Genomic DNA, 27,196 nt, shown 5'->3' with positions numbered 1-27,196 from the left:
TTACCTCTTCGAAGGGTTATGGTGAAGTAGAACTTAATGCAAATAGTCTATTTTTAACAGCAACTTAGAAAATACTTAACTTAGAATTATAAAAACTGTTTTCTAAGAAACCAGAACTATTTATTTGTATTTAAAGCACTGTTTATTATTTGTACCAATTCTTACCTTGTAGGTGAATCAATGCTACACAGTGAAGGGGGAGGGGGGGGGGGAGAAGAGTGTCTTGGTGGGACAGGTATCACATGCCTGTAATTTCAGTGACCCAGGAAGAGAAGGCAGGAGGATCGCCAAGTTCCAGGCCATCTTGGGGAACTTAGCAAGATCCTGTCTCCAAAAAAAAAAAAAAAAGGGCTCGGGATATAACTCAGTGGTAGAACACCCTTGCATTTAATCTCCTACAGTGGTAGAACACCCTTGCATTTAATCTCCTACTGTAAAACACACACACGAAAGAATGTGTCTTTTCTTTCTCCATCTAAGAGACTCATATTTTCTTAGGATTACATCACATTTCTTTCTCCAAAAAGAAAACTTTAAGAGGGAGAGATAAGACTAGAGAATTTTTCCAGTTTATGCTGCAACAAGATATTTCTTTATTTCTTATCATAAATATTTTATTCAGGGGAAAACAGCAAATAAATATTACGAGGTCCTTTTCTCTCAATTTTCAATTCCATTTTACATTTTCTTTAAGAGAGTTTATTAGGTATTTTCCTTTAATAGCTGGAAGTAAGTTTTAAGATACAGATTTAAAAAATCTATTCTGTGGGAAAACAAGATTTTATCAGTCACAACATAAAAAAGGGGAAAGGTACTATACTAACAAAACTGAACAAATATATTTTAAGTGAAAAAGACTTATGACAAAAAAAGGTAAAGAAGAAAATGAATTCACAAGGAAAATCACAGGAGAGCCACACTTTTAATCAGCTATGCTACGTGAAACTGCTTCTTTTGTTATGGCCAAAGTTCAGAAAGCATTTATATCCTTCTAATGAACATGTAAACGTATACTGTAATGGATATCTTTAATTATTTACAAGTGTTTATGTATTGTGTTTCTATTTTTAGTAAAACATGCAAATTTCCAATTTCTCTTTCTGGGAATACTTGAGTTGTTTTTTTATTTAGGAAATTTAAGATCTAGTCTCTGCTAAAATCCCTTTATGTTAATACTATCTTATTATATACTATTGTATACCATATAATATATAATGTGACTTGGCAGTTTCCTCTCATTAAACCTAATAATTTTTTACTTAAGAGTAGCAATTATCACCCTAGTTTGTAATATAAACCATTATCTGATTAGTGTAGTGTTATAGATCCTAGATTCTGGAGCCAAGTTGCCTGGGTCTATTTAAATGGTTCTGTCTCAACTTCCTTACTTGTAAAAGTAAGAAAAATTATGGATCAAACTCAGATGGTATATGAGGATTGATTTTATGTACAGTGCTTGTGCTTTGAACAGCATCTTTTAGAGTTAGCTCTCAATAAATGTTAACCACTGTAACACTAGTATTGTTTAAATTAGAAAATATTTTATAATATGGATTCTTCAATTATTTCTTCTCTTATTTCATCTGATTTATTATCCAAATATTAAAACCTAGGTAAGAATATTATACAGGTAGTTTTAGGTAGTTAGGCAACTTTGTATTTGTTTTGTTTTTGTGGTGTTGGGGATTGAACCTAGGGCCTTATGCATGCAAAGCACGTACTCTACCAACTGAACTATATCCCCAGCCCAATTAAGGCAACTCTGAAATGGTAAACTACACAAACATTCAACTGGCAGAGGCAAATCAAGGCTTGTTTTGTATGTGTGTGAAGTTTACTTGTATTTCAAGACAATTTACTATCAATTACCTGAACGATAGCTGGGTCCTGAGGCAAAGAACATTGTGGTTTTGGTGGCTCACAAACAGTGAGATCTTTAATATCACTCCCACGGAATATAATATATTCAAAGACTTCATCTCGAGGAGGTATAGGACGATCTGTTGGTCTGTCTTCTGTACCAAAGGATCGAACTGGTGAGAAAATAGAAGATATGAGCTGTGCCTACTGTCATTACATTTACATATTCAGGTAGGGCCTCTCAGTATTTCGTTCTAAGTATTAAGCAGCAGTTTTGAAATATCATGTCAGAAGGTATTCATTAATTTGTAGGTGTTTTTAAAGAAGGAAACAATGGTTTTTGCTTAAGCTAAATATATTTTATTTAAAAGACTATCAGAGGTGGGGATTTCTTGGTTAGGGAGGGGTGGTAACACAGATTTTTTTTCCAGCCCACAAAATCCAGTTTGAGTCTTTTTTTTTTTTTAAGGTAACAATTACCCTGGTGAGCAAAAAGTTCTCTAGACACTACAGTGAGCAACTGTCAGCTATTCAGCCTCATGGGATAGTCTGAAAAATATCAACTGCAAATTAAGTCTTATTATTTTAACACTGAAGAGCACTACTCAAAGTTAAACTATAGACCACCTACAACAAGGTAAACTGGCTAGAAATGAAGATTTTGACAAATTTAGACATTCTGGGGACAGGGTCCAGAAATATGCATTTTAAACCAACTCCCTGAGTCTCTAATGATTATTTAATTTTTCAGGTTCACTGCCTTAAAGACTTCTGAAAAATGTCTCTATCCAAGTCAGGAGCAGTGGCAACATGCCTGTAATCCCAGCAACTCTGGAGGCTGAGGCAGGAGCATTACAAGTTCCAGGTCAGCCTTGGCAACTAAGCAAGACCTTGTCATAAAATAAAAAAAAAAAATAAGAAGCTGCTGCAGAGGAGGCCTGGGTTTAATCTCAGTATTGCCACCACCCCCAAATCATTCAAATACAGACTGAACTAGTCCAATCTGGAAGACCAAGCCCAGAATCCACATATACCATTCCCCTGCCCACTGTAACTCCATTTTCACTGATACTCCCTAACTTGGCATGTAGGTGCGATAAGGGAAAAGGTGTGGAATGCTTCAGTAGAGTTCCCCTTCCCCTACTGGCCAAACATCTTTAAGCAGTCAGGAGGAAGTGACAAGGCTTTATTTACATTTTGACCTTTATCTAAGAGGAAGGTTGAAGAAGAGAAAAAACTGGGCTAAGACAATTACAATTATATTTAATTCAACCTCACTGAAAAAAATTCCATAACTCCTAAGCAGTAAATCAGTTCATTCTGAAGCAGAGGGAGAAAAACCAATGGCCCTTGTACAAAGTTGCAGAGAAGTTCTATTAGGACTTCCAAGGCCTGACTAAACCATTCAAACTACACCCAAGTGAATTCAGAGTAAATTAGAGAAGAATCTGTATTCCATATTCAGGCAAGCAGCTTATATTGGAAGGTGTAAGAAAAAAAAGTAAGGGGCATGGAATCATGTAAAATTTTTACAGAAAAGATGAAAAGGGGAGAAAAGTAAAAGGACTGATGAATAAAGGAAGGAAAAAAGGAAGGATGAGAATAGTGACAAAACATGGTCTTCAAGAGAAATATGAAAAATATTCAGGATTAATATTTATCACAGCAAAGTAACAGAACAATAAATGCATCAAGAACATGTTGAGCATAGTGATGCACCCCTGAATCCCAGCTGCTTGCATAGCTGAGGAAGGAGGATCACAAGTTTAAGGTCAGTGTGGGCAACTGAGTGAGATCCTGTCTCAAAATAAAAAGGACTTGGGATATAGCTGAGGGGTACAGTACCGCTGTGCTTAATCCCCAGTACTGGGAAAAATAAAATAAAATAAACCAAGCAAGTCAATGCAGTAACATCAAATTACTAAAAGAATAATTTGGAGACAAACAAAACGTAAAGAAAAAGTAGCACAGCAATAAAAACGATAGTTATGAAGATCCAGCAGTTAACCAATGCCCCTGAGTGATAACAGAGTAAATAAAAAAGAACATAACTAAAAACAACATATATATAATAATATATATAGCAATAATAGCAATCTCCTGATATTAAGATCTGAATTTGGTCAAAAGTTTTCACTGTATTTCCAGAAAAACACTTGAGTGCAGAAAAAGCCAGAGTCTTACGCTTTGCTATATCAAAACTAAGAACTCACAGGAACAGTCATGTCAAAAGGTAAGATATAGGGCTTGGGGTGAAGTAGAGCATACATAGTATGCCTAAGGTCTTGGGTTCAATCCCCAGCACCCCGCACCATTCTCCCAAAACATAAGAAATGGACAATAAATTCATTCAAGCATGTAAGTGTACATGATGATTTATTATGGTTCTAGAACACAGTGTAAATTTAATAGATACAAGGAGGGCTACAAACTTACGAAGTGTGACTAGGAACAGTGCTATCACACAGTGTTTTAACAAAAACTGGGAAATTAAAACAAAACAGAAAAACCATAATAACAAGTCTATAAACTTAAAACTATCCTGTTAGATAGGGAGCCACTTGATTAAAAAAAAATTTTTTTTTCGGTCAGGGACTGGGGATATAGCTCAGTAGTACAGCACATGCTCAGCATGCTGAAGGTCCTGGGTTTGATCTCCAGCATCACACCTCCCTGACAAAGTTGATAAATAAGCCGTTTTAAAATTAAGGGTATACTTCCCAAAACATGGTGTGAAGAAAACCTTCCCAAGGCAGGTCCAGAAACTAAAATTTCTCTCTCCTCAAACAGTTCAGAGAAACTCCCTAATCTTCCCCTGCCTTTAAATTCTCTGACCTACCCTTGTCTGATAATAGGTCCCAAGACCCACCTCATTTCACAGGGGTCCTGCCCTGTGTTACTGCACTGAGAGGCTAAGCAGACTGCTGACCCACAGATCTTGCTTGTTTTTCCCATCCAAGCTACTGGCATCAGACCACAGCTTTTTTGTCCAATCACATTTTGATACAGCCGTCTAGGCTTCAATCATGCCTATGCAGTGAAGTCTCCATAAAACCCCCAAAAGGACAAGCCTGGAGAGCTCCTGGAAGTTGAACACATGGGGTTTTCCTACAGGATGACAAACCCAGAGGGCATGAAAAGCTCCATGTCCCTTTTCCCATACGTTACCTATACACCTCTTCATCTGTCTTCTTTGTAACATTCTTTATAATAAACCAATAAATGAGTTCTGTGAGTCACTCAAGCAAATTAATCAAACCCAGGAAAGGGGTTGTGGAAATCTCAATTTATAGGTGGACAGTCAGAAGCACAGGTAAAACCTAGGGCTTAGGACTAAGCCCTCAACCTGTGGGCACTATTTCCACAGAATTAAATAGTAGCGTCAGAATTAAATAAAATTAGAGGACACTCAGCTTGTATCTGCTTTAAAAAAAATTTTTTTTGTAGTTGTAGATGGACAGCATGCCTTTATTTGTATCATTTTAATGTGGTGCTAAGGATCGAACCCAGTGCTTCACACATGCTACGCAAGTGCTCTGCCACTGAGCTACAGTTCCAGCCCCTTGGGTCTGTTTTTACAGAGCTGCTTGCTTACTATAGGAAGAAATCCTTAAGTTCTTAGGATCATAGCAGTCTTCTATTGATTGTGGTGTGAAAACAGGAAAAATAGAGCATGCATTATTCCAAGAGAACAGGTAAAAATCCACAAGCTACAGTAGGCTGGTAAAATTCCTTCTTGCTCATAGGAGGGTCAGTCTTTGCAAATCCTATTAAAGTCCCCCCACCCCCACACCTTTTATGGTACCAGGGATTGAACCCAGGGGCACTTCACTGAGCCACATCTTCAGCCCTTTTTTATATTTTATTTAGAGACAGTCTTGCTAAGTTGCTTCGGGCCTTGCTTAGATGCTAAGGCTGGATCCTCGTGCCTCAGACTCCTAAGTCACTAGAATTATAGGTATGGGACACAGGGCCAGCTTGTTCTATTAAAGCCTTTAACAGTTTAGGTCAGGCCTACCAACATTTTATTTTGTGTAATCTATTTACTCAAAACCTACCCAATTAAACATTAATCTTTAAAAAAAAAATCTTCACAGAAACATGGAAAATGCTTGACCCAATATCAAGGCACTGTGGCCCACTGACATAAAATTAACTATCACACAATTCCAAGTATCAAGTTATCAGTTCCTCCTCTGAAAATCACACAGCACTCTAACATTCTAGCTATACTTCCTCCTTCTAAAATTTAAAAATGTTCAGGAGAAAGAAATATATTTAAATCATCTTTGCAACTCTCAGAGAATCTAACACAGTGCCCTACATATAGCAGACATTTGAATATTTCTTGAATAAATCCCACAGTGGAAAGATATTAAAGTAAGTTATTTCTAAAAGTACTGAGCACTGTTTAATATTGAGGGCATTAGATTAGATTATACAATAAACCTACCTAGAATAAAATGAAAGAATATGTGTTTTGAGCAAACTTAAGAAATAATAACTGCTTATATAGATGGTGCTGGCTGCTTAGGAGGGAGCCAGGCTGTGCAGGGTGTTAGCAGGGTGTTAGCGGGGTGTTAGTGGGGTTGGAAACATGTTTGTTTTATGTTTCAAATCTCTTTGCCATCCAATCAAGAAGGGGATGCTGTAGCTGGGACTGTCACTGACCCTGGCTCTTCAAATATAAAAGGAAATTGTTGATGTCTATGAAAAATAGAAGACAATTCAAACTAGAAAAAAATACCTATAGCAGCACCTCCAGAGAACATTAATCAATAGACAAGAATTAGGAAACCAAAAAAAAAAAATTCAGATTGTCACACAAATGTGAACTGGTGGAAAATTGAGCAAGCAAATGGAGTTATATTCATAGTATCTCCAAGATTCTGCTGAAAACAAACAACCTTAGGTGAAGCAAAAATGGATTCTAGCCAGCCAGAAAGATCTTTAAGAAGACCCCACAGGTAGAGAACCAGTGAAAACAGTGACTTATGCCACAGACAAATGGGATCAAAGACTGATGATCATTCACTTAAAGAGGAAAAAAATCCAAGTCAGACAAGAAAAAGAAATGCTCTAAGGCCTAGCAGGAAAGAGAAGCCTCACCTGCTGAGTTTGCAATAGATCCCAATGAACCTACACATTGTTTATGTAAGCAAGTGTCTTATGGGGAAATGACAGAATATGGCAACGAACAGTGTCCAAGTAAATGGTCTTACTTTTCGTGTTTCACTTACCTATAAACCACAGGGGAAATGGCAATGCCCAAAGTACAGGGGGAGATAATGAGAAAACAAGGGACAAAAGTACTGAAAAGACAAAAAAGGAGAGAAGATCGAGGTAGTAATAGAGGGCATCCACATATCCAAGGGTTATCTCTCTTTTATATAATTAATTTACTTTTAGAAAATGTTTCAGTACATTCAGAAGACTAAGCAATAATGTTTAATCATTAGTTTTAATGGTATATTAAAAGTCACACTTAGGAAAAAAAAAAAAACTGGATGTCAACATATGGGGAAAAAAAAATCACCATATTTAAAAAATCAACTACAAAAGCATCAAGCCAGGAAAAAGGTTACAGTTGGTATTTTCTTCTCTTCTGACATTTACATGTAAGTCCAGCTCTTACTCTACATCCAGTACTATACACTAATTCTTGCTGAAACCATCTGAGATTGCAGATTTGGAATAAAGTTATTAAATGTAACTTTAATGTGAGTTTTATATTACTTAAAAGAGCAACCATCTCTTCCACAGTGCTGACCCTTTGCACAGGCCCTGAAAGTAGGATGGTTGTGAGCAAATCATGTAGATATATAATATGTATAAAAACATTTATGTAATATCATAATATATTATCACGTACATAATATACAATATTACATAAATATAAAAATGTATTTTATGGAAATGTATGTAATATATGTATTTATTATATATATTTATTTACTTGATTGAACAAACCCAGGGGCTCGTATATACTAGGCAAGTGCTCTACTGATGAGCTACAACTTCAGTCAATGAATTTTCTATTCAGGAGCAGCACTACACAAAATAAGATTCTACAGGCCTGCTCTTTGAATTGCACCACAGTCTGCTTCCATAAAACTCCTTTCTCCCACAATCACAGGTTTAAGACCTTGCTCAGCTAATGAGATTCTCTCACTTGCTTCCTCTTTCAGGTTGAGGAAATATTCTTTATCCAAAATGCTTGGGATCAGATGTGTTTTGGATTTTGAAAAGTGGTATCTTGGTGATGCAACCTGAGTATAAATAAAAAATTCATAAATGTTTCAAATATACCTTACACACACGGCCTAAAAATAATTTTTTATACAACACTATCAGTATTGTATAAAATTGTCTATATTTGACTCCAACCTGTTACTGGAGTACAGGTATAGAAATTTCTCCTTTTGAAGTCATGTTGGTGCTTAAAAAGTTTTAGATTTACTCAGATAAATTATTCTTCTTTTGGTATCAGGGATTGAACTCAGGGGCACTCTACCATGAAGCTACACCCCCCCCCCAGCTTTTTTTTTTTTTTTTTTGGTGCTAGTGGGTGCTCAACTGCTGAGTCACATCCCTAACCATTTTTATTTTGAGACACGGTCTCACCCAGTTGCTTAGGGCCTTGCTAAATTGCTGAGGCTGGCTTTAAACTTGCAACCCTCCTGCCTCAGCCTCCTGAGTTGCTGGGTTAAAGGTGTGCACCACTGCACCTGGCATAGTCTTTTTTCTATCTTGTTTTGAGACAGGGGCTTACTAAGCTGCTGAGACTTGACGTGAATTTATGATCCTCTTGCCTCAGCCTTTCAAGTCACTGGGATTACAAGCAAGTGCCACTGTGCTCAGCAGTATATTCTTAACCATAATAATTACAGACAGTTTTAAGGGGACACTGAGTAGTGCAAATAAGAATTTAGGGGGAATGACACAAAGAAAGAAATGTAAAACTAAAAGAGCAATTTTGAAATTTTAGATGGTGAGATAATAATGAAACAATAATGGTCCTGAACACATTTATTAGAAAGCAAATATTTTCTATAAGAATTTCTTTGAAACTGCAGGTAATAGAGATCCTGAATTATTTCTATAAAGCACAAGATGACCAAAGAAAAGTGATTTAGGAACTCATTATTTCTCATCTAAAAAAATAAAATAGCCTTCATATTGTCATCAGGTATTATTTTATACTGTCTTCTCCCATTAAATACTTACAAAGTTGTTCAACTATACATTTCTGACCAAGTAAAATTTTCAGAAAAAAGTACTCTTCAGGAATAGCTCCACTTTCATATTCTCTCTCTCTCTCCTCCTCATTCTCACTCCCTTTCTCTCTCTCACCCAGACACTCTGCCTGTCTGCTTAATAAAATCTCTTGTGTGTATGGGGGAGAGGGGAAGTACTCTTCATGTGATTGACAAATAGTTAATTTGCTAAATAACAAGTGATACAACAGGGAAAAGATGTTGATGTCGGGTAGAGAAACATGCTAAAATAAAACTTGATAAGCACAAAACTAGTTTAAGTCTACATTTCCTCTTTCTCAACTAAAATAACTGACCTCACCACTGCCAACTTTCCCCTTCACCTTCAATCAAGTTTTATACAATGCTGTCAGCATGAACTTTTAAAAGCAGGACTCTGAGATGTCACATTACTAGTTTAAAAACTCTCAATGGCTCCCTACAATTCATGAAGAAAATTTGTTGGCCAGGCATGGTGGCACAGGCCTGTAATCCTAATGACTTGGGAGTCCAAGGCAGGAGGATCACTAATTTGAGGCCAACCTCAGCAACTTAAGGAGGCTCTAAGCAATTGAGACCCTGTCTCAAAGGGCAGAGGATGTGGCTCAGTGGTTAAGTGCCCCTGGGTTCAATCCCTGGTACCAAAAAACCCCCCAAACAAACAAACAAACAAAAAAACCCCACACAAACAACTGGTTAACCTACCATTTAAATGAAAGAGTAAATGATATATATTAGTAAATGAAAGGGGGCAGGGCTAAACTGGTTATCTGGCACCTTCTCATTGGCTTTTGAAACTTCCACAGCTTTAGTTCTCTTCTTTGATTCTCAATCTGCTGCATTTCTTCAATAATAGCCATGTAAAGAGCATTGCAATTCAAGGCATCCTTGTGGAAAGGCCTCACACCTGAAGGAACTTGATTAAATAAATGAGAGTGAATGGGTTCCACCTCAAATAAGTTGGTACAAGTATTATGGGCCAGGCCAAGGGTTTTTGTTTTGCCTGTTTCCCTGATAGACTGTAGACTCCCTGGGGCCAACGACCAGACATTTTTTCACACCTGTCTTTATGCCTATTTTATGTGGCTAATTTTGATTTGCCCAGTCAGGCTGTAGCTTAAATGCTATGTCTTCAAGAAACTCTGTACTGCTTTCCTTTCCAGCATCTAGCATAAGGTCTAGGACAATCAGATGTACTTACTCCGTAAGTGCTAAGTATGTCTCTTGAAAGACAGATTATTAAATTGTATATACAGATATAAGGCATCATAGGAGAGTTTATATTTGCCTGGTGCTTAGGGTATTAGAAAGAGTTTGATAGGTGAGGGGGGCACTCTAGGCACAGGTGCAACATGTGGTCCCCAAAAGAATCAGGACAAGTAGAGGGATAAAGAGGCAAATTCCTTTTAAATTTAGGTTTTATCCAGAAAGAAATGTGAAGTCATTTAAAAATTTTTAATGGGAACATCAGTCAGATCTGCATTTTAGGGAAAAAAAAAAATACTACCAGCAGAGGCAATGTAAATATTGGAAAAAAAGTAGTTCTTCTTGGAAAAGTTATAGAGGAAGCTGAAATCTAAAGCAAGAAATAAAGATTTCCTAAATCATGTAGTGATAGTAAAGATTGAGATAGGGGACAGGTATGAGGACAAATCAGAATTAGCAGAACATGGGAATATATCCAAAGGAAATAGGAAGGACAGCATTTACAATGACTCAACATTTGGTAAGCATTCACTACAGCAGGTTTGATTCCTTCCTTTCTTGATTTAGACATAAGCTAGGTACTGTAGCATATGTTAGTTTAGTTAATCCTCACAAGGATTCTGTATAGTGTAAGTGGTCATTACTCTCATAAAGAATGAAAATAATTACAAAAAAGAGGATTAAAGAAAATTGCATGAAAATCTTCAGAAAGGTTTGAGTGATCTGTAATGAAATCCAATGAGACAACCTGGAAGTTCATAAACATACTAGTGAGCAGACAGTTTGCTTATTTATAGTATGTTTCGTTTTTTTTTTGTGTGTGTGTGTGTGTGCGCGTGCAGTGCTGGGGATTGAACAGGGCCTTGTACTTGCAAGGCAAGCACTCTACCAACTGAGCTACCTCCCCAGCCCTATAGCATGTTTCTTTTGGAAAAACTTGTGGATACATTTGGATCACACTTAGACAGTTATAAAAATAAAGACTGTATTTTGATCATTTGTTTAAAAAAAAAAAAAAAAAAAGCTTCTTTGATCATGTAATACCAGAACTAAGATTTGAAAATGAAGAGGGACAGGCAGGGTGTAGTCCCTGAGGCAGAAAGATGTTTAAGGAATGAAAATGGCAAATTATAAAGAGAAGGAATGGGCAGAAGGGAATGGTGGCACAATATAAAGCTGATGAAGGCACCAAGGAGCAAGATAAGAATTTCAGTTTTCCTGAAAACTGAAAACCACTAAAAGTTTTCAAGAAAGTGACATGACTGTGCTGTGAAGATTACTTGTGCTATAGTGTGATTCACACTGGACCAGATAAAAGGTGACAGAGGTCTAGGTCAGGGTGGTTATGGTGGAGATGCAGGGGAGAAGCAGAGGGAGACAAAAAGTATTTAGGAGGTAAAATCAAAAGGAATAGAAAGGGGCCTGGGGTTGTAGCTCATAAGTAGAGCACCTGCCTAGCACGTGTGAGGCACTGGGTTTGATCCTCACTCAGTACCACATAAAAATAAATAAATAAAATAAGGGTATCGTGTTTATCTACAACTAAAAAAAAAATAAAAGATTGGATGGGGTGGGAGATGGTGGGAGGAGGACAGATAGTGGACCGAGACAGACATTATTATCCTATGTACATGTATGATTACACAAGTGGTGTTAATCTACACTGTGTACAACCACAGAAATGAGAAGTTGTACCCCATCTGTGTACAATGAATCAAAATGCAGTCTGTAAAAACAAAAAAATAAATTAATTAAAAAAAAGAGAAAGGATCGATTGGATATGAGGTTTCAGGAAAAGGGGCAAATTTTAGGTGCTTATTTTGAGCATACATTGCTCATTAAAAGGTAGGAAGTTAAATCTTTTTCTCAGAAATCCCACCAAGTTCACAGCTTCTAAGTATTGTCTCTTAACTCCAAGTAACTATTTGTTGATATATTTTCCTGGGTTGAGGAAAACAAAGGATGGCTATCAAGAATCTAGACTTCTAGAATATTTTCTATGGAACAACATATTAAGGGTACCATAACATACATGTTAATAAATAATGGCAATTAGGAAATTTAACTGTGCTCTATTTTGATGATTTGATTAGTCCAAGGAATTAACCCCTTAAAACAGGGTAAAGGGTCTCTCCATGTGCACTCAACAAGTAATTGTTCAAAGAGGACTGTTCATATATCAGTCAGTTACACTGAGGAATGATATATGCATTAAGAAATTGGACAGAGACTTAAATCACTGTTAAAAGAGCACATATCAGATGTCAACAACATTCATTCTAAACTTGCATTTGTAAATCTCAGATTAAAAAAAAAGAGTTGAAGTGTGCTAAATTCGTAACAGAATTTTCACTAATACCAGTAAAGCTTGCCTCTATGACCAGAGTTGATAGTATCCCCTGCCACATACACTCAGCTCTAAAAGAAAAATGTCTACGTGCACAGCTGGTCAGGTATTAAAAAAATCTGTTTGGCTAAGGGTATAGTTCAGTGGAGTTTGTGCTCAGTATATGTAATTAATGTCCTGGGTTCAATTTCTAGGACAAAAATTAAAAAAGGAACAGAAAGAAGAGAGAGAGAGAGAGAGAGCGAGAGAGAGAGAGAGAGAGAGAGAGAGAGAGAGAGAGAGAGAGAGAGAGAGAGGGAAGGAAAGGAAGTCAGTGACTCTATATGAGGACTTGGCGAGGAGATACCAGGATCTAACAATCAGAGCACACAGCACATGTGCAAACCAAGTCAATAAAGGAAACAGAAAATACCAATATCAATACTGGAAATATTAAAATGTAGCTTGCATTCTATGATAAGTAAATAAGAACAACATGTGAATAAAAAGCATTACGAACAACAAAAAAAACCAGGTATTTTTACATATATGTTTACAGTATGCACTAAATAGCTCTGAAAGTCAAGCACAAGAAACTGGAGCCTGAATGACAGGATGTAGAGGGAGATGTGCTTTTCACGAAGTTAGTGAAAAATTTTATCATAAACAACGATTTCCTATTTAAAAAGAAATGGAAAACACACACACACACACACCCTCCCCCAAATTCAACATAAGTATCAAAGAGAAGAACACTGACATATGTCAACTGGTGAACCAAAAGACCAATTTCAGAAACAGTCTCACAATACAGGGCAGAAAGTTTAAAAGCTGGAAGAGAAAACACACAAAAATAATGGAGGATAAATGTTTAAAATATCTGTCAACAGAACTCCACAATGAGAAGCAATGACCAAAAGAAAAGTTTTCCTGAGCTAAATAAAGTCTTGATTCTTTAGATCAACAGGATCATCCAGTACAAGACAGAATGTTTGAAGAAAAAGCCCAGAAGAGTTTAAATGGAAGTTGTTAAAAATCTACCAATATGTTGATTACACAGAAAAGAGAAACTAGTATCTAACTTCTCACATGTAGTAGTAAATGCCAGGGAACAACAGAACAATGCTAAAGAGTACAATGGAAAAAGAACCTGTTAACGCAAAATATTATACATGTGAGATAACAAAAGACCAATCAGAAGACATGCACCTCAGAGTAACAACCTACAGAAATTTTTTCTTCCTTCTTTTTGGTGGGAAAATTTCAGCTAAACAAATTGAGAGACTTGTGAAGTAACTTAAAAAGTTTTATCTATATCAGTATTGCTAATAAAACTATCCTTAAGGGACTCTAAAAACACAAACAATGTAATAATAATCTGTAATTACAACCTCAAATTACAAAATCCTGGAAAATAGGGCAAAGAGGAAAAAAAAAAAGACATGGAAGTTTTTGTCTTAGGCATACAGAAGAATATTGAGGGTAGTTTTTATTCATCTATCTTGGAAAACTAAACCAGTCTCAGCATCTTAACAACTTAGCAAGACCATCTCAAAAATAAAAGGACTGGAAATGTAGCTCGTGGTAAAGCACCTCTGCATTCAATCCCCAGTATCAAACAAACAAAAACAAAACAAAACAAAACAAAACCTGTTATAGTTAAGTTGATATATTCCAAAATCCCCAGAGATACCTATATACACTATAGGGCATTTACATACATACACACATACTAATGATAAAGCTTAACTTATAAATTAGAAACAAAAAGTACAATAACAATTTAATAACAATACACTATATTATACACTATAATAAAAGTCATGAGACTCTAGTCTCCCTCTCAAAAAAAAAATTTTTTTTTTTTTTTGTTGTTACCAGGGATTGAACCCAAGGGTGCTTAATCACTGGGCCACATCCCCAGTACTTATTTATTTTCTTTATTTTGAGACAGGGTCTCACTAGGTTGCTTACAGCCTAACTACTGGCTTCAACCTGTAGTCCTCCTGTCTCAATGTTTTGAGCTGCTGGGATTACAGGCATGTGCTACCATGCCCAGCTCAATTTTTTATTGTATTCTATTCATCCTTTGGCATGATATAAAGATGATACAATGTCTACATGATAAAATGAGGTAAGTGAGGAGGTATTTTTGTGACATAATTTTATGTCACTATATAAGGATTATGTGAAACACAAGCACTGCTAAAACTGTGGTACTGTGACAGTAGATCTGAGATGGCACCTCTGACTAAAGGTAGGGCAGTGTATATAGGGATGATTCACATACTGGATGGACAGAGCAGGACTGTGTAAGACTTCATCAAACTACTCAGAATGGCATACAATTTAAAACTTATGAATTGATTCTAAAACCTTTCATTTAATATTTCTGAACCATGGCTGACCAAGAGAAATTGAAAGATAAGTGAAACTGCAGAAGTGTGGACAACTATGCAACTGTTTGAAATTTAAGGTTTCTAAGAACGCAAGAATTTTAAACACTAGACAATCAATCAGCACTACATATGAAAAGCAAAGCACAGTCTAGAACTAGGGATAGGAGCAGGTGCTGAGTAAACAGGCACAAAAGCTTTCTGAAATAATGGAATTGTTCTAAAACTGAACTATGGTGATGGCTGCACAACCCTCCCTGTATTGTACACTTACAATGAGTTAATTCTATAGCATGTGAACGACACACAGGAAGGCTGTTGAGAAGAAGAGAATTATATAAATCATATATGGTTGCTAAAATGACACAACCCATTATGCCCTATCCTCTCATACTCGGGACACTGATAAAAAACATAAATTGAGTAACAAATATACCATTTATGGTCACTTTGAAATAAATATGTTTTTAGAGTTCTATTCTTTTAAGAAAATAGATGGAAGATTAGAGAATTTTCATATGCATGCAAAAAAATATTAAGCTCTAGATTATGGTTTCCAATCTATTTTAATGCACTTGTGTCAATTTTGTTGAAAAAGAACCGAAAACTTGGCACTTAATGGGTTTTAATAAAATTTAACATTAATTCCTGCTGGAAAAAACTCCACTTATCAGAAGGAAAACAGATTAATACTTTCTCAACATGGATGTCTCAGCATCTAGCATGCATATGTTCATTTAATGACATCGAAGTGTGGTACCTCTGCTCAACTGTGCCTAGTTTATCCAGAACTTCTATTTAACCCTTTCCAGAGAATACATGAGGATAACCAACTATGTGAAATACAGAGGGATTTGAAAATCTGACCACTGTTTAAGCAAATTTTTAGCTCCATCTTTATCCCCAATTACTTCATACTCCTCTAGTTTCCTTTTTACTGTTGATACCAATTCCTGAGCCTTTTAGGAGTCTGGGGATACAAATAAGGTTACTTCTTGGCTTTATCTACTGCCTACTTAGGTTGCAAGCACTCTTAATTTCTGCTAAGAAGTCAGTTCAGCCTCCACAATTCTGTTGATGCTATTTACATTTTAAATCTACTTTGTCCTTTTTGGGTTTATGTCTTTTTAAAAAGTCCCTCTCACGTAAGAGTAAAAACATGTCCAATATGCTATCTTTACCCAATGGTCTAAATTTAATCTTCACTTTTTAAACTGCTTTCATTTGGACATTCTTTGTTGAAGTTGGTCTCATATCTCAATCTCCCAAATGATAAAAATCAAGAAACAGAGATATAAGAATGTAAGAGAAAGGGGAAAAGAGGATAAATATATCCAGTAGGAGTTAAAAAAAAAAAAAAAACAAAAAAAAAAATGGTGCTGGTGCAATCATCCCAGCAGCAGCTCAGGAGGCTGATGCAGGAGGACTGCAAGTTCAAAGCCAGCCTCAGGGAGACCTTGTCTCAAAACAACAAAAAGGGCTGGGAATATGGCTTGCCCTGGGTTCAATCCCCAGTACCAAAAAAAAAAAAAAAAAAAAGGCTAGAGACAGGAAGAGGGAGGAACAGAACAAGATAGAAATTAATCTAAGACACAAAATTTCTTTTTAGATTCTCCAGAGAGAGTTGAGTCTGAAGACTGATCTGAAGATCCACAAGGTCCACAGAGAAACACTCAGGGGGAAAAGAAATCCCAATGTAATCACATTTGCCAATTCTAGGAGTAAACAATTCTAAGCTTCCAGAGAGAAAAATGATTAAGGATCAGATTAGCAATAGCTATACCAGAATGTCAGAAGACAGCAAAGCAGTAACTTCAAAGTTCTACACAGAAAATATTCTAAATTTTAGCCAGTCAACCAAACAATCAAGAAAACGGGTTGGGCTGGTGATACGGCTCAATGATAATTACTTGCCCAGCATGAGCAAAGCCCTGGGTTTGAATCCCAGCACTGCAAAACAAAAACAGGTTCAGTAAGAAAATCTGTCATCCAAATACTCCATCTCATTTTTTTTTTTCATTACAAAGAAGCAGTCAAGTAAAATTGGAAAATAGAGGTATCAATTGAGATGCCAAAATTGGACCTAAAAAACAAGAATTTAGTGTCTCTGAGTAGACTATTGAGAGATAATCAGAGAAAAGAAGAGGTGTAAGAGGTCAAATTCTGGGTCTATTTTGAAAGTAGAGCTGATAGGTTCAGATCACACTGAAGTGTGAAAATGAGAAGAATCAAGCATGACTCCACAGTTTTTGACCTTACCAACTAGAAGTATGGAGCTATCATTCAATTAGATGAGGAAGGCTCAGGAAGAACAGATTTAGAACACACTGAACTGAGATGATGTACAGTTATCCATCCTCTTAGGTGGAGATGTTAAAGAGGTGACTGGATATGCAGAGCAAGAGTTCAGAGGAGAGGCTGGGCTTGTGGCTCAGTGGTAGAGTGCCTGCCTTGCACAAATGAGGCACTGGGTTTGATTCTCAGCACACCATATAAAAATAAAATATAAGGGCTGGGGAGATAGCTCAGTCGATAGAGTGCTTGCCTTGCAAGCACAAAGCCCTGGGTCCGATCCCCAACCCCACACACACACACACACACACACACAAAAAAAAAAAAAAAAAAAAAATATATATATATATATATATATATATATATATATATATATGTTCAGGGGAGAGGTACAGGCAGAGAAAGAAATCAGTAATGTATAGAAAGTACTTCAAGCTATGAACTGGATGAGATCATCAAAAGATTGCAGATGATTAAGCCAGATCTGGTGACACACCTGTAGTCCCAGCTACTGGGGAGGCTGAGGAAGAAAGATTGTTTGAGCCTAGGAGTTCAAGACCAACCTAGGCAACATAATAAGACCCCAACTTGAAAAATAAAAATACAAAAATAAGACGACAGAATGATTAAAAGAGAGAAGAGCGCCCTGGAGCTCTTCAATATTTGGAAGTTTAGGAGTTGAGAAATCAACAAAGGAAACTGAAAGGAAGTGAGTAACAAATGAGAAAAAAACAGGATAAGGTCAAGTGATAAAAACACTTCACAGAGAACAGACCAACTGTGCCATACAATGCTGACTGGGTAAGCGGAATGAGAATAAAAACTGACCACTGGATTTAACAACATGGTAGTCTTGTGGTAACCTTGATCAGAACAGCTTCTTATCTGTGGGAATAAAAACCTAAATGAAGTGCGTTTAAAAAAAAATGGCACAGGTGGTATAGACACCTTCAAGGAATTCTGCTATAAAAGGAGGCAGAAATGAGGTAACAGAAAAGAGGAAATTTTTTTTTTTTTTTAAGATGAGAGAAATAACAGCATATCTGTAAGCAAATGGAAAAATCATTCAGAGAAGAAAAAAACTAAGGCAAATAAGAAACTGCAGGGTCATGAAGAGGGATGAAAAATGTATAAGCAGAAGGTAGTTTTAGGCCAGAGTAACAACTGTTTATTTTGACCAGCAAAAAGGTAGAGGTTTGGGGGTACATGTGAGAAAAGTTCATAAAAATTCTTTTTTGTCTGTTTTTTTAAATTTAATTGATACATAAAGACTATAGATTAAAAGGGGTATCACATAATATTTTGATGCATAATATACTACATGATGTTTAAATCAGGCAGGGCACAGTAATCACACCTTTAATTCCAACTACTCTGGAAGCTGAAACAGGATGATCCCAAGTTCAAGGTCAGCCTGGGCAACTCAATGAGACCCTGTCTCAAAATAAAAAGGGCTGGGAATTTAGTTCAGTGGTACATACTAGGCTCAATCCCCAGAATCACAATCAATCAGTACATACATAAAAAAAAAAAGCCAACCAAGTTAAACACAGTTAACTCCTCCAACATTTATCATTTCTTTATTGATAAACTTCCAAATCCTTACTTTTAGCTTTTTGAAAAGTACAGTACTATTATCTATAGTCACCCTACCATGCAATAGCACTTTTCTGCTATTATTTTCTCAGTTAGAAAGGAAGAATAGGCTAAAGTAAAAATGAGGTAGGCACTGGAGGTCTCAGGAAAAGGAATGGAATAGCCAAGTAGAAGAGTGTAATGAAAGGTCTAGGAAAAAACAGTGTGTTTCTGGGAAGTGACTATAACTTTGAGGTTAGTGAACATAAATTTAGAGTGAAACTGGTCAGAATGGCTGTGTTTATATAACCAGGGTTACAATTTCTACAAGCCTGTATGTACAAACAGCAAGAGAGGGAAATGGGTATGGGGTGAGGGTATTTGCACCAATGGTAATGACTACCCATGGAATTTAAGCAGGGGATAGGTGAAGCTGTGAGGAGGAGTGAGAGACAGTGAAAGGTAAAGATCAAGACACTGTATATTATAACAGGTCTGAATGCCTGATAAAGTTGGGGATTGCTACTCTTATTATTATTATTATTATTATTTTTTTTTGTGGTGCTAGGGATCGAACTCAGGGACTTGTGCTTGCAAAGCAAGCACTCTACCAACTGAGCTATCTCCCCAGCCTGCTACTCCTTATTAAGCACTTACAATAACTAGTTATTTCAGTATCACTTATCAGAATGACTGAAAAATGGGCACGATTATCATTCCTGTTGAAAAGATGAAGAAGCTGGGGCAGGAGGATCTGAGGTCAGCCTAAGCAACCCTGTCTCAAAATAAAAAAGGTCTAGGGATGTAGCTCAGTAGTAAAGCACCCTAGGTTCAATATCCAGTACCAAAAACAGAAAGAAAGAGAAAAGATCAAGAGCCAGGAATGGTGACACAAACCTATAATCCCAGCTCCCAGTGACTCAGAAAGCTAAGGCAGAAAGATCACAAATTCAAGGCCAGTCTCAGCAATTTAACAAGATTGTATTATAAAAAAAAAAAAAAAAAAAAAAAAAAAAAGGTGGGCGTGTATGGAGCTCAGTTGTGAATCAACCTGGGTTCACTCCACAGTGGTGGGAATGAAAAAAGTTAAATAACATGGCCCAAGGTCAAAGCTTTTGGGTCATATTTTTTTCCCACAGTCTAAACAAAACAAAACTCCCACAAAATTATAAGACTCTTGTGAATAAATTATTTTACAGCAATGATATCACATTTAAAAATAGCTGAACTATTACTTAACAGTATGAGAGAAAATAAGGGTAAACTTTTCTTACAGAAGGCAACTTTTAGGATGGAGTAATTAAAGTTAAACTATCTGCAGTTGTTACTGGGGCACTGAGTTAAATACAAAACTCTTGCTTATGTTACCATATACAGATAAGATTCCTTTCTGTCTTCTGCTGCTGCTGCTTCTTCTTCTTTTTTTTTTTTTTTTGCAGTACTGAGCAATCAAACCCAGAGCCTCATGTATTCCAGGTAAGTGCTCTACTGTTCTATCAAATCCCGTCTAAATAAGACTTCTTTATTCTTTACTCTTATTTCTTTCCTTCTACTATTGTATTCTTCAGCTTATTGTTCTTTCTATTCTCATACACAAAGTCACAGCTCATCTTATTAGAAAATGTGTTTTTTGGCACCTAACTTCAGACTCAGAATTACCAAGTATTTCTGTAGACTACAGAGCAACAACAAGTTTCCAAGGCTCCAAGTTCTGGCACCTCACTAAATAGGGCCACCAAAAGAAACCAGGGCTTCAAGTTTCACTAGATCTTGTAGTTCTAGGTAGTAATTCTGTGACTTCCTAGATTAAGATCTCTAAGTCATATGAGACAAATAAAATACCTTATAGGTATTTTATCCATCATACAAAGCTCTGCTACTCTCTCCACTGGGATCACTGTTTATAATTATGTGGCTAATTAACAATCAAGAAGTGGACAAACAACATCAGTGAAAACTTACCAGATAATTAAAGAAATAATCTGTTAACAATTTACCACTTTTACACCCTTCCATTAATCCCTTGATTTTAAGGGCAAATCATTTAAAAGCAATTGACTTTTACAATCATTCTTCTTCATAAAGTTTCTTGTCCCAATGCAGTGGCAACCTATTTTCCATTTGAATTATTATCCAGGCACAACTAATAAGATATACAAGAATTCTTCATTTTAGATAAGAATTTTGCTCATTTGAGTCCATTTCATGCGGGCACTACATGTTCATTTACAGACACAGGTGCAAATATAACTGGAATTTTCATAAACTCTTCATGTCTGTTGCCACTTTATAATAATTTACTCCAAAATCTGGAACTGATTTGTCGTCACAAAGTAAAAGTTTTATCTCCCCAACAATGTCAATTTTGTCATAAAAATGCATCCTTTTGTATCCCTACTCACTGAAATTCTCCAATACTCATGTTTGGGAAAGTTGTATATTTTAATTTTAAACGGAAATACAATTGTGAATGTTATTGTTCACAACATTGGTATCCCGGTATCCCCCAAGAGACTTTTACAAGATTAATAAACTAAAATGCTAAATAATTTTCATATACTCACTCATAAATAAACGTTTATTCATTCCAGTAGCTCACTCTGAAGGGGGGGCGGGTGGGAAGGTGAAGACAAACATATGCAAATAGCAAAGAAGATTAAATATAGGTCATGATCAGTACTAAAAAGAAAATAAACTCAGAGCTGAGACAAAGACTGCAACAAACTGTAATCCAGATTAGCCACAAACACACTTAATAGATTGGCATCAATGCCTTTCCAGAGTGCCTTTAAGACCTCTTGACATTTACCTAGGTTCCTAGGATCAAAGCTCATCAAGTTTATTTCAGTTTCACTTGACAGGACTAAAGCTAGTCTGTGAAATCGCTAATGGAATAAAAAGGGCATCATTCATTGAGTAGTACCTTTCCGATTCGGCTTCTGATTTTATACTTGTAATTGCACAATTTATTATCCAAACTGGACATTTTCAAAAAAGAAAAGGAATGTTTCTAATAATTGTGCTTGAACAAGCATTAATGATGACTTCCTACCAGGGCAAACAGGACAAAAGGTCACACTAATTCTATACCATATCCAAAGTTAACCAGCCAAAAATTTCCAGAGCACTTTACAGTTTGAGGTATATTTAAATTATAAGTACTCTTCAAAATGAAAGACCTAAATTATAATATGGAATATTATATTATTTACTAAACTTAAAGATCTAAATGCCACACAACATACACAAAATTGGTTTCAGGTGCATTATAGACCTAAATGTAAAAAAAGAAAAATCAAAGTTATTTCCCTGACATCAAGGTGGGGAAAAATACTATACCATACCAAAAAGGAAGAGAGAGCAAAAAAAAAGAAAAGGGGAAAAAGGGAAAGGAACAGAGCAAACAAGGAGAAACACCAGCCCACTAGCCATAAAAGAAAAGCCTGATAAACATGTCATTAAAACGAAGAATTGTTCCTCGTAAGAAACCACTAAATGGGAAAAGATATTTGCAATATAAACAACCACGTAAGGATTTATATTCAAAATCCAGAACTCTATAAAAAGACATGCATTTAAATAGAAAAATGGGCAATAAATTTCAAAGGAACTTCATGAAAAATGAAATTGAAATGGCCAAGATATGAAAAGACATTCAACATTATTTGTAGTCAGGGAAATGGAGATTAAAATCACATTCAACTACATACCCACTAGACTGGCTTCATATTCCTCGCCAACAATACTTGGCATTATGTTTTAATTCTACCCAAAATATATGATGCCAAGTATTGTTGGCGAGGAATATGGAGCCATTAGAACTCTAACATACTAATAATTGAGGTAAAAGGTAAACTATTATTATGGAAAACTGTTTGGCATTACCTAATAAAGACACGTGTTCCCTATGTTTCTGCAATTTGAATTAAGTATATACCCTCAAGAAAAGTACCCAAACAGCCCGGTGTGGTGGGCACCTGTAATCCAGAGGCCTGGGAGGATGAGGCAAGAGGATCACAAATTTGAGGCCAACTTCAGCAACTCAGTGAGGCCCTAAGAAACTTAGTGAGACCCTGTTTTAAAATAAAAAGGAACAGGATCTCCATATGTGAATATAAACTGCATTCTAAATTGAGTAAACTTTACATTTTAATCTGTTAGACTACCACTCTTCAAATTCTGAAAAAGTAACTTTTCAGATATCAGATTACTCCACAAATCACATAAATTGTAAAATTTTAAGACTGAACTCCTCACTTCACCCAGTATTGATTGGACAGTTACAGTTTTAGATAATACTTAAACAGATTATATAATCAAGATTTGGCAACTCCACTTTTTGTAAGCATGATTAAATTCTCCAAACCTGTTACATATTAACTCTTAAGAAAAAGCATGTATTGATATATGGATTAAATATCAATGTTATGGGCTGGGGTTGTGACTTAGTGGTAGAGCACTTGCCTAGCATGGATAAGGCACTGGGTTCCATCCTCAGCACCACACAAAAAAATAAATTAAAAAAAAGTATTGGGTCCATCTACAACTAAAAATATTTAATATCAATGTCATAAATACAAATTAAATGGTTAAAAATTCTTGCTGTATTCATATATTGTTAAATTCACATATTGTTATGACAAAGGAACAAACTGCTTTGTCATAAGGATTTAATGTCACGAACTTAACCATTACAAATTTACTGTAATAAAAACTATTACAATATTTATTGATTTTAAAATCTGTTGAAGAGACAAAGTTAAATATGGAACATTAAAATATACACCTTTAGGTTAATGTATAAAAGCACACGTTCATAACTTTCAAAAAATGATTGAAGTGAATATCTTAGAAATTTTAAAAATGTATGGACTCTTCTTTGTGAGGAGCAAAGGGAATACAGCCAACTCACTGATAAGGCACTAAGTTGGCAAGACATCTTTAAATTCAGATGCTTTAAAGAAAACATTTTTAAAAGAAGTAATTAAATTGCTTTAATAATAAATACTGTTCTTGACCTGCAGGTGGTTCTCACCAAGAATTTGAGAACTTTTTTCATGATTTCATAAAGTCATAAAAAACATTACAGTATACAGTTGAATATCCATCTATAAAAAACTTAATATAAAAAGATTTTAAAATAAAAACAACCAAAGTAAGTTATTTAAGATGCATCACTGGTCAAGTCTTTAATAGCCACTAAACAGAATCATGCATCCTGAAGTACAGTGAATTTTTAAAAGATGACAAAAAATTAACCTACAGGCATTTAACAGGTAATGTGTCATGAGATGACTGCTGGCTAAAGTAAACCTCCTTCCTCAGCCTATCAAGAACAACGGTGGCCATCTACTGTTTTTCAAAAAAAAAAAAAAAAAAAAAAAAAAAACTTGCTGAGTTTTAAAAGTATGTGATTCAGTATTTTTTTAGTGAATTTACTGAACTGTACAATGATCACCACAATCCAACCGTGTATCTTAAACTACCCTTTTATAGCATAAGTTTCCTAAAAAAACCAAAACAAAACACACACAAAAAAAACAAAACAAAACTTTTTTTGCTTTTTTTTTGGTGGTGCTGTTGATGGAACCCAGAAAGCTCCAGGCAAGTTCTCTACCGCAGGGTCACACCCTCAGCCCCAATAGTACACAGTTCTGTAACATAAAGAGATTCTTTACCCAGGTATAAGGTTTGTCTCAACACCAGCGCTATTAAAATGGAGTTAAAAGATGCCATTAAAATTTGTTTGCTACTGTGAAACAGCTTTCCTACAATTAACGACTTAAAAATTTTAGATTTAGAAAATTTTCTTTCTACCCTGGACCTCTGTCCCTACCATGTTATGTAGTTTATAATAATTCTACCTGCTATGCTGGGAAAATTACCTAAGTTATCTTGCTTCCCCTCCTACGTATTACAAACTGTTGTGAAATTTCCTTTAAGATCGGGGCTAAAGTTTATTTTCTTTCTGGTTTCCTGACGGCGCAAAGGCCCAACACATGTGAACGGAAACAAAACCCAGACAGTAGCGATGCTAAATACTATGGGTAGGGGCATCCTCCTCAACAAATCTCCCTTTTCCAGCGCCCATCTACCGGGGTCGGTCAGCGGCCACAGACCACTCAGATTTGAACCTGAACCGTGAACAAGGGTCCTGGGTCAAGCTTAAATTCTCCTGCCTACCATATTTACAAGAAACAGGCCCCTGGGGTCCACAGCAAACATTTTTAAAGAGACGATTGCACAAGTGGCTAGGAGGAGGATTCCGGTTTAACAGGTAACTATCACAGATGAGACCAGAGGGGTGTGATCTGCTCGATGGTCAATGGCATTTCGAGATCATAGGAGTCGCACACCGAACCCAAAGTTTGGGTACATTACTTTATAGTTCACTTGAGGAATATTGCAACGAGTTGAAATTAAGAACGTGGGGGGAAAAAAATGGGTTCAGTGGAATCAACGAATCAGCACTAAACTCAAGGTAGGCGGAAAAATTCTTTGAATACTCCGGCTTTGTTTGGTGATGAGACGACAGAACCACCGAATTTCGGAGTTGGAAGATACGTATCTCGGTGTTCTCCGGTCCGTTCTCGGACTTCAGCACCGCCCCGCCCGTCGCGCACTCGGTCCCCTAGTTCCCCGGATTTAAGGCGGGGACCTCCGGGGAGCTCGGGGAGGCCGCGGCCCGGCCCGCGACGCCGGGCCGGGAGGGAGGGAGGGAGCGGCCTCCCAGAGGACGACGGAGGGAGGAGGTGGGCGCGAGGAGGCCGCGGGCCGAGAGCGGGGTGCAGCCCCGAGCGAGTGGGCGCACGGCCCGGTCCCCCAGCCCGAGGCCAGCCCCCGCGTACCTTTGGCGAGGGCTACGGTGGAGTTCTCGGTGTCGATGGTGTAGAGGATGCCCTCGTAGCGGATCTCCGCCTTGGAAATGAGGCTGATCTTGCTGCCGATGTAAGGGGTGCCCCCGCTCATGGCGCCGCCGCCGCCCCTCCGGGCCGCTCGCAGAGAGGCAGATCCCACGCCGCTGTCGCCGCTCCGCACGCCCGCTCGCTCCGTCGGCGCCTACAGCAGCCGCCTCAGATCCAACATGGCGGCGGCGCCGGCTCCGCTACCCTCCCCCAGCCTCCCGCCCTCAAACCGCGGCGCGGCGGCGGCGGCGGCGGCAGCGGCGGCGGCGCGGGGCATGCTGGGCGGGCAAGGCCGAATTCTCGCGAGACTCGGCCGACCGCAGGCGGCTCCCGACACCTCAGCGGCGTCTGTAATCCCAGCTTCGCCTCTTGGCCTGGTCTAGCGCCTGAGGGGAATTCCGGATAAAGGTGCAAGGTTTCCTGACTCTAGGACACCGTGGCGGAACTGGAGAAGCGCCGGTCTCTCTTTTTGACCCTGACCGTGGCCTCCGCCATTTCTAGACGTGTTATATCAAGAGCGCAGTGCTTTCGAATACACGGTTCTCTACCTGGGGAGTTACTACCCGCCTCCAAGCTGCCAGAGAACTGCTAGTCATTCTTTTAAGCCAGTCTTTTCCCCTGCTGGGCCAACTGCGCCCCTCACGGAGCTCTCAGGGAGCTGTTGCAACATCTGTCATTCTAAACGAGCCCCCCTTACCTCGACCTCCTGGGCTACGCATGGAGGAGCTGGGACTCCATTCCAGAGAATCGGTTTTTAGCCCTGCTCTCTCCAGGATCCAAGCTTGTAGCTTTTCATTTTATTGTACACCGACCAATCCCAAGTATTTGTAACTTTCATCAGTTCTGTGAACTATAGTTTCACATAAATGATAGCCTCCTCAGCCTCCCAGTTGGAATTCAAGAGTTCCCTCTACCTTTTTTTTTTTTTCCTTGCTTCCAGATGGTTTCTTTGTTTTTGTGGTACTGAAGATTGAACCCAAGGGCGCTCTACCACTGGGCTACATCCCCAACCCTTTTCATTGTCATCTTTATTTTTTAATTTTGAGACTGGATCTCATCAACTTTCCAGAGCTGGCCTCGGCCTGAGTGGCTGAAATTACAGGCGTGCACCACTGTGGCTTCAATAGTTTACACTTGATACAGCAGGGAGAGGGAGGGATCTTGTTCACATCTAAGTCAGATCATGTCCCTCTCCTCACTACTCTTCTCACTGACTACATGTCACACAAAGTGGAAAACAAGACTCCTTATTTTGGCTTCTTGTTACCGCCTTTTCCCATTCTGTTGCAGTTTCCACCTCTTTACACAAAACTTTCACACTTCATTCCAAGCTCTGCACCAACGTCACCTCCAAAGATGACTTTCCTGACTGCCCTGCTT

At 37.5% G+C, this 27,196-nt stretch overlaps 1 protein-coding gene across 3 annotated transcripts in view; it reads right to left on the bottom strand.

Moving 5' to 3' along the window:
- LSM14A (LSM14A mRNA processing body assembly factor) overlaps positions 1-26,059 on the bottom strand; it is a 58,925-nt gene extending 32,866 nt beyond the window's left edge. Inside the window, exons 1-2 of one of the 3 annotated variants that reach the window (XM_079118563.1) lie at positions 25,760-26,059; positions 1,870-2,033 (exon numbers count right to left, since the gene is read on the bottom strand). In XM_079118563.1, coding sequence (XP_078974689.1) covers positions 1,870-2,033; positions 25,760-25,880 — 285 coding nt within the window. In that variant the 5' untranslated portion in view covers positions 25,881-26,059. The remainder of the gene's footprint in view (positions 1-1,869; positions 2,034-25,759) is intronic. The other 2 variants (XM_079118564.1, XM_079118562.1) reach the window with 2 other exon arrangements.
- Positions 26,060-27,196: the final 1,137 nt, after the last annotated feature.

Source organism: Sciurus vulgaris (genome assembly GCF_902686455.1).
Source record: "Sciurus vulgaris genome assembly, chromosome: 17".
Classification (NCBI taxonomy): Eukaryota; Metazoa; Chordata; class Mammalia; order Rodentia; family Sciuridae; genus Sciurus; species Sciurus vulgaris.
The sequence above is the reverse complement of the archived record's forward strand: the minus strand, read 5'-3'. Positions and strand labels throughout refer to the sequence as shown.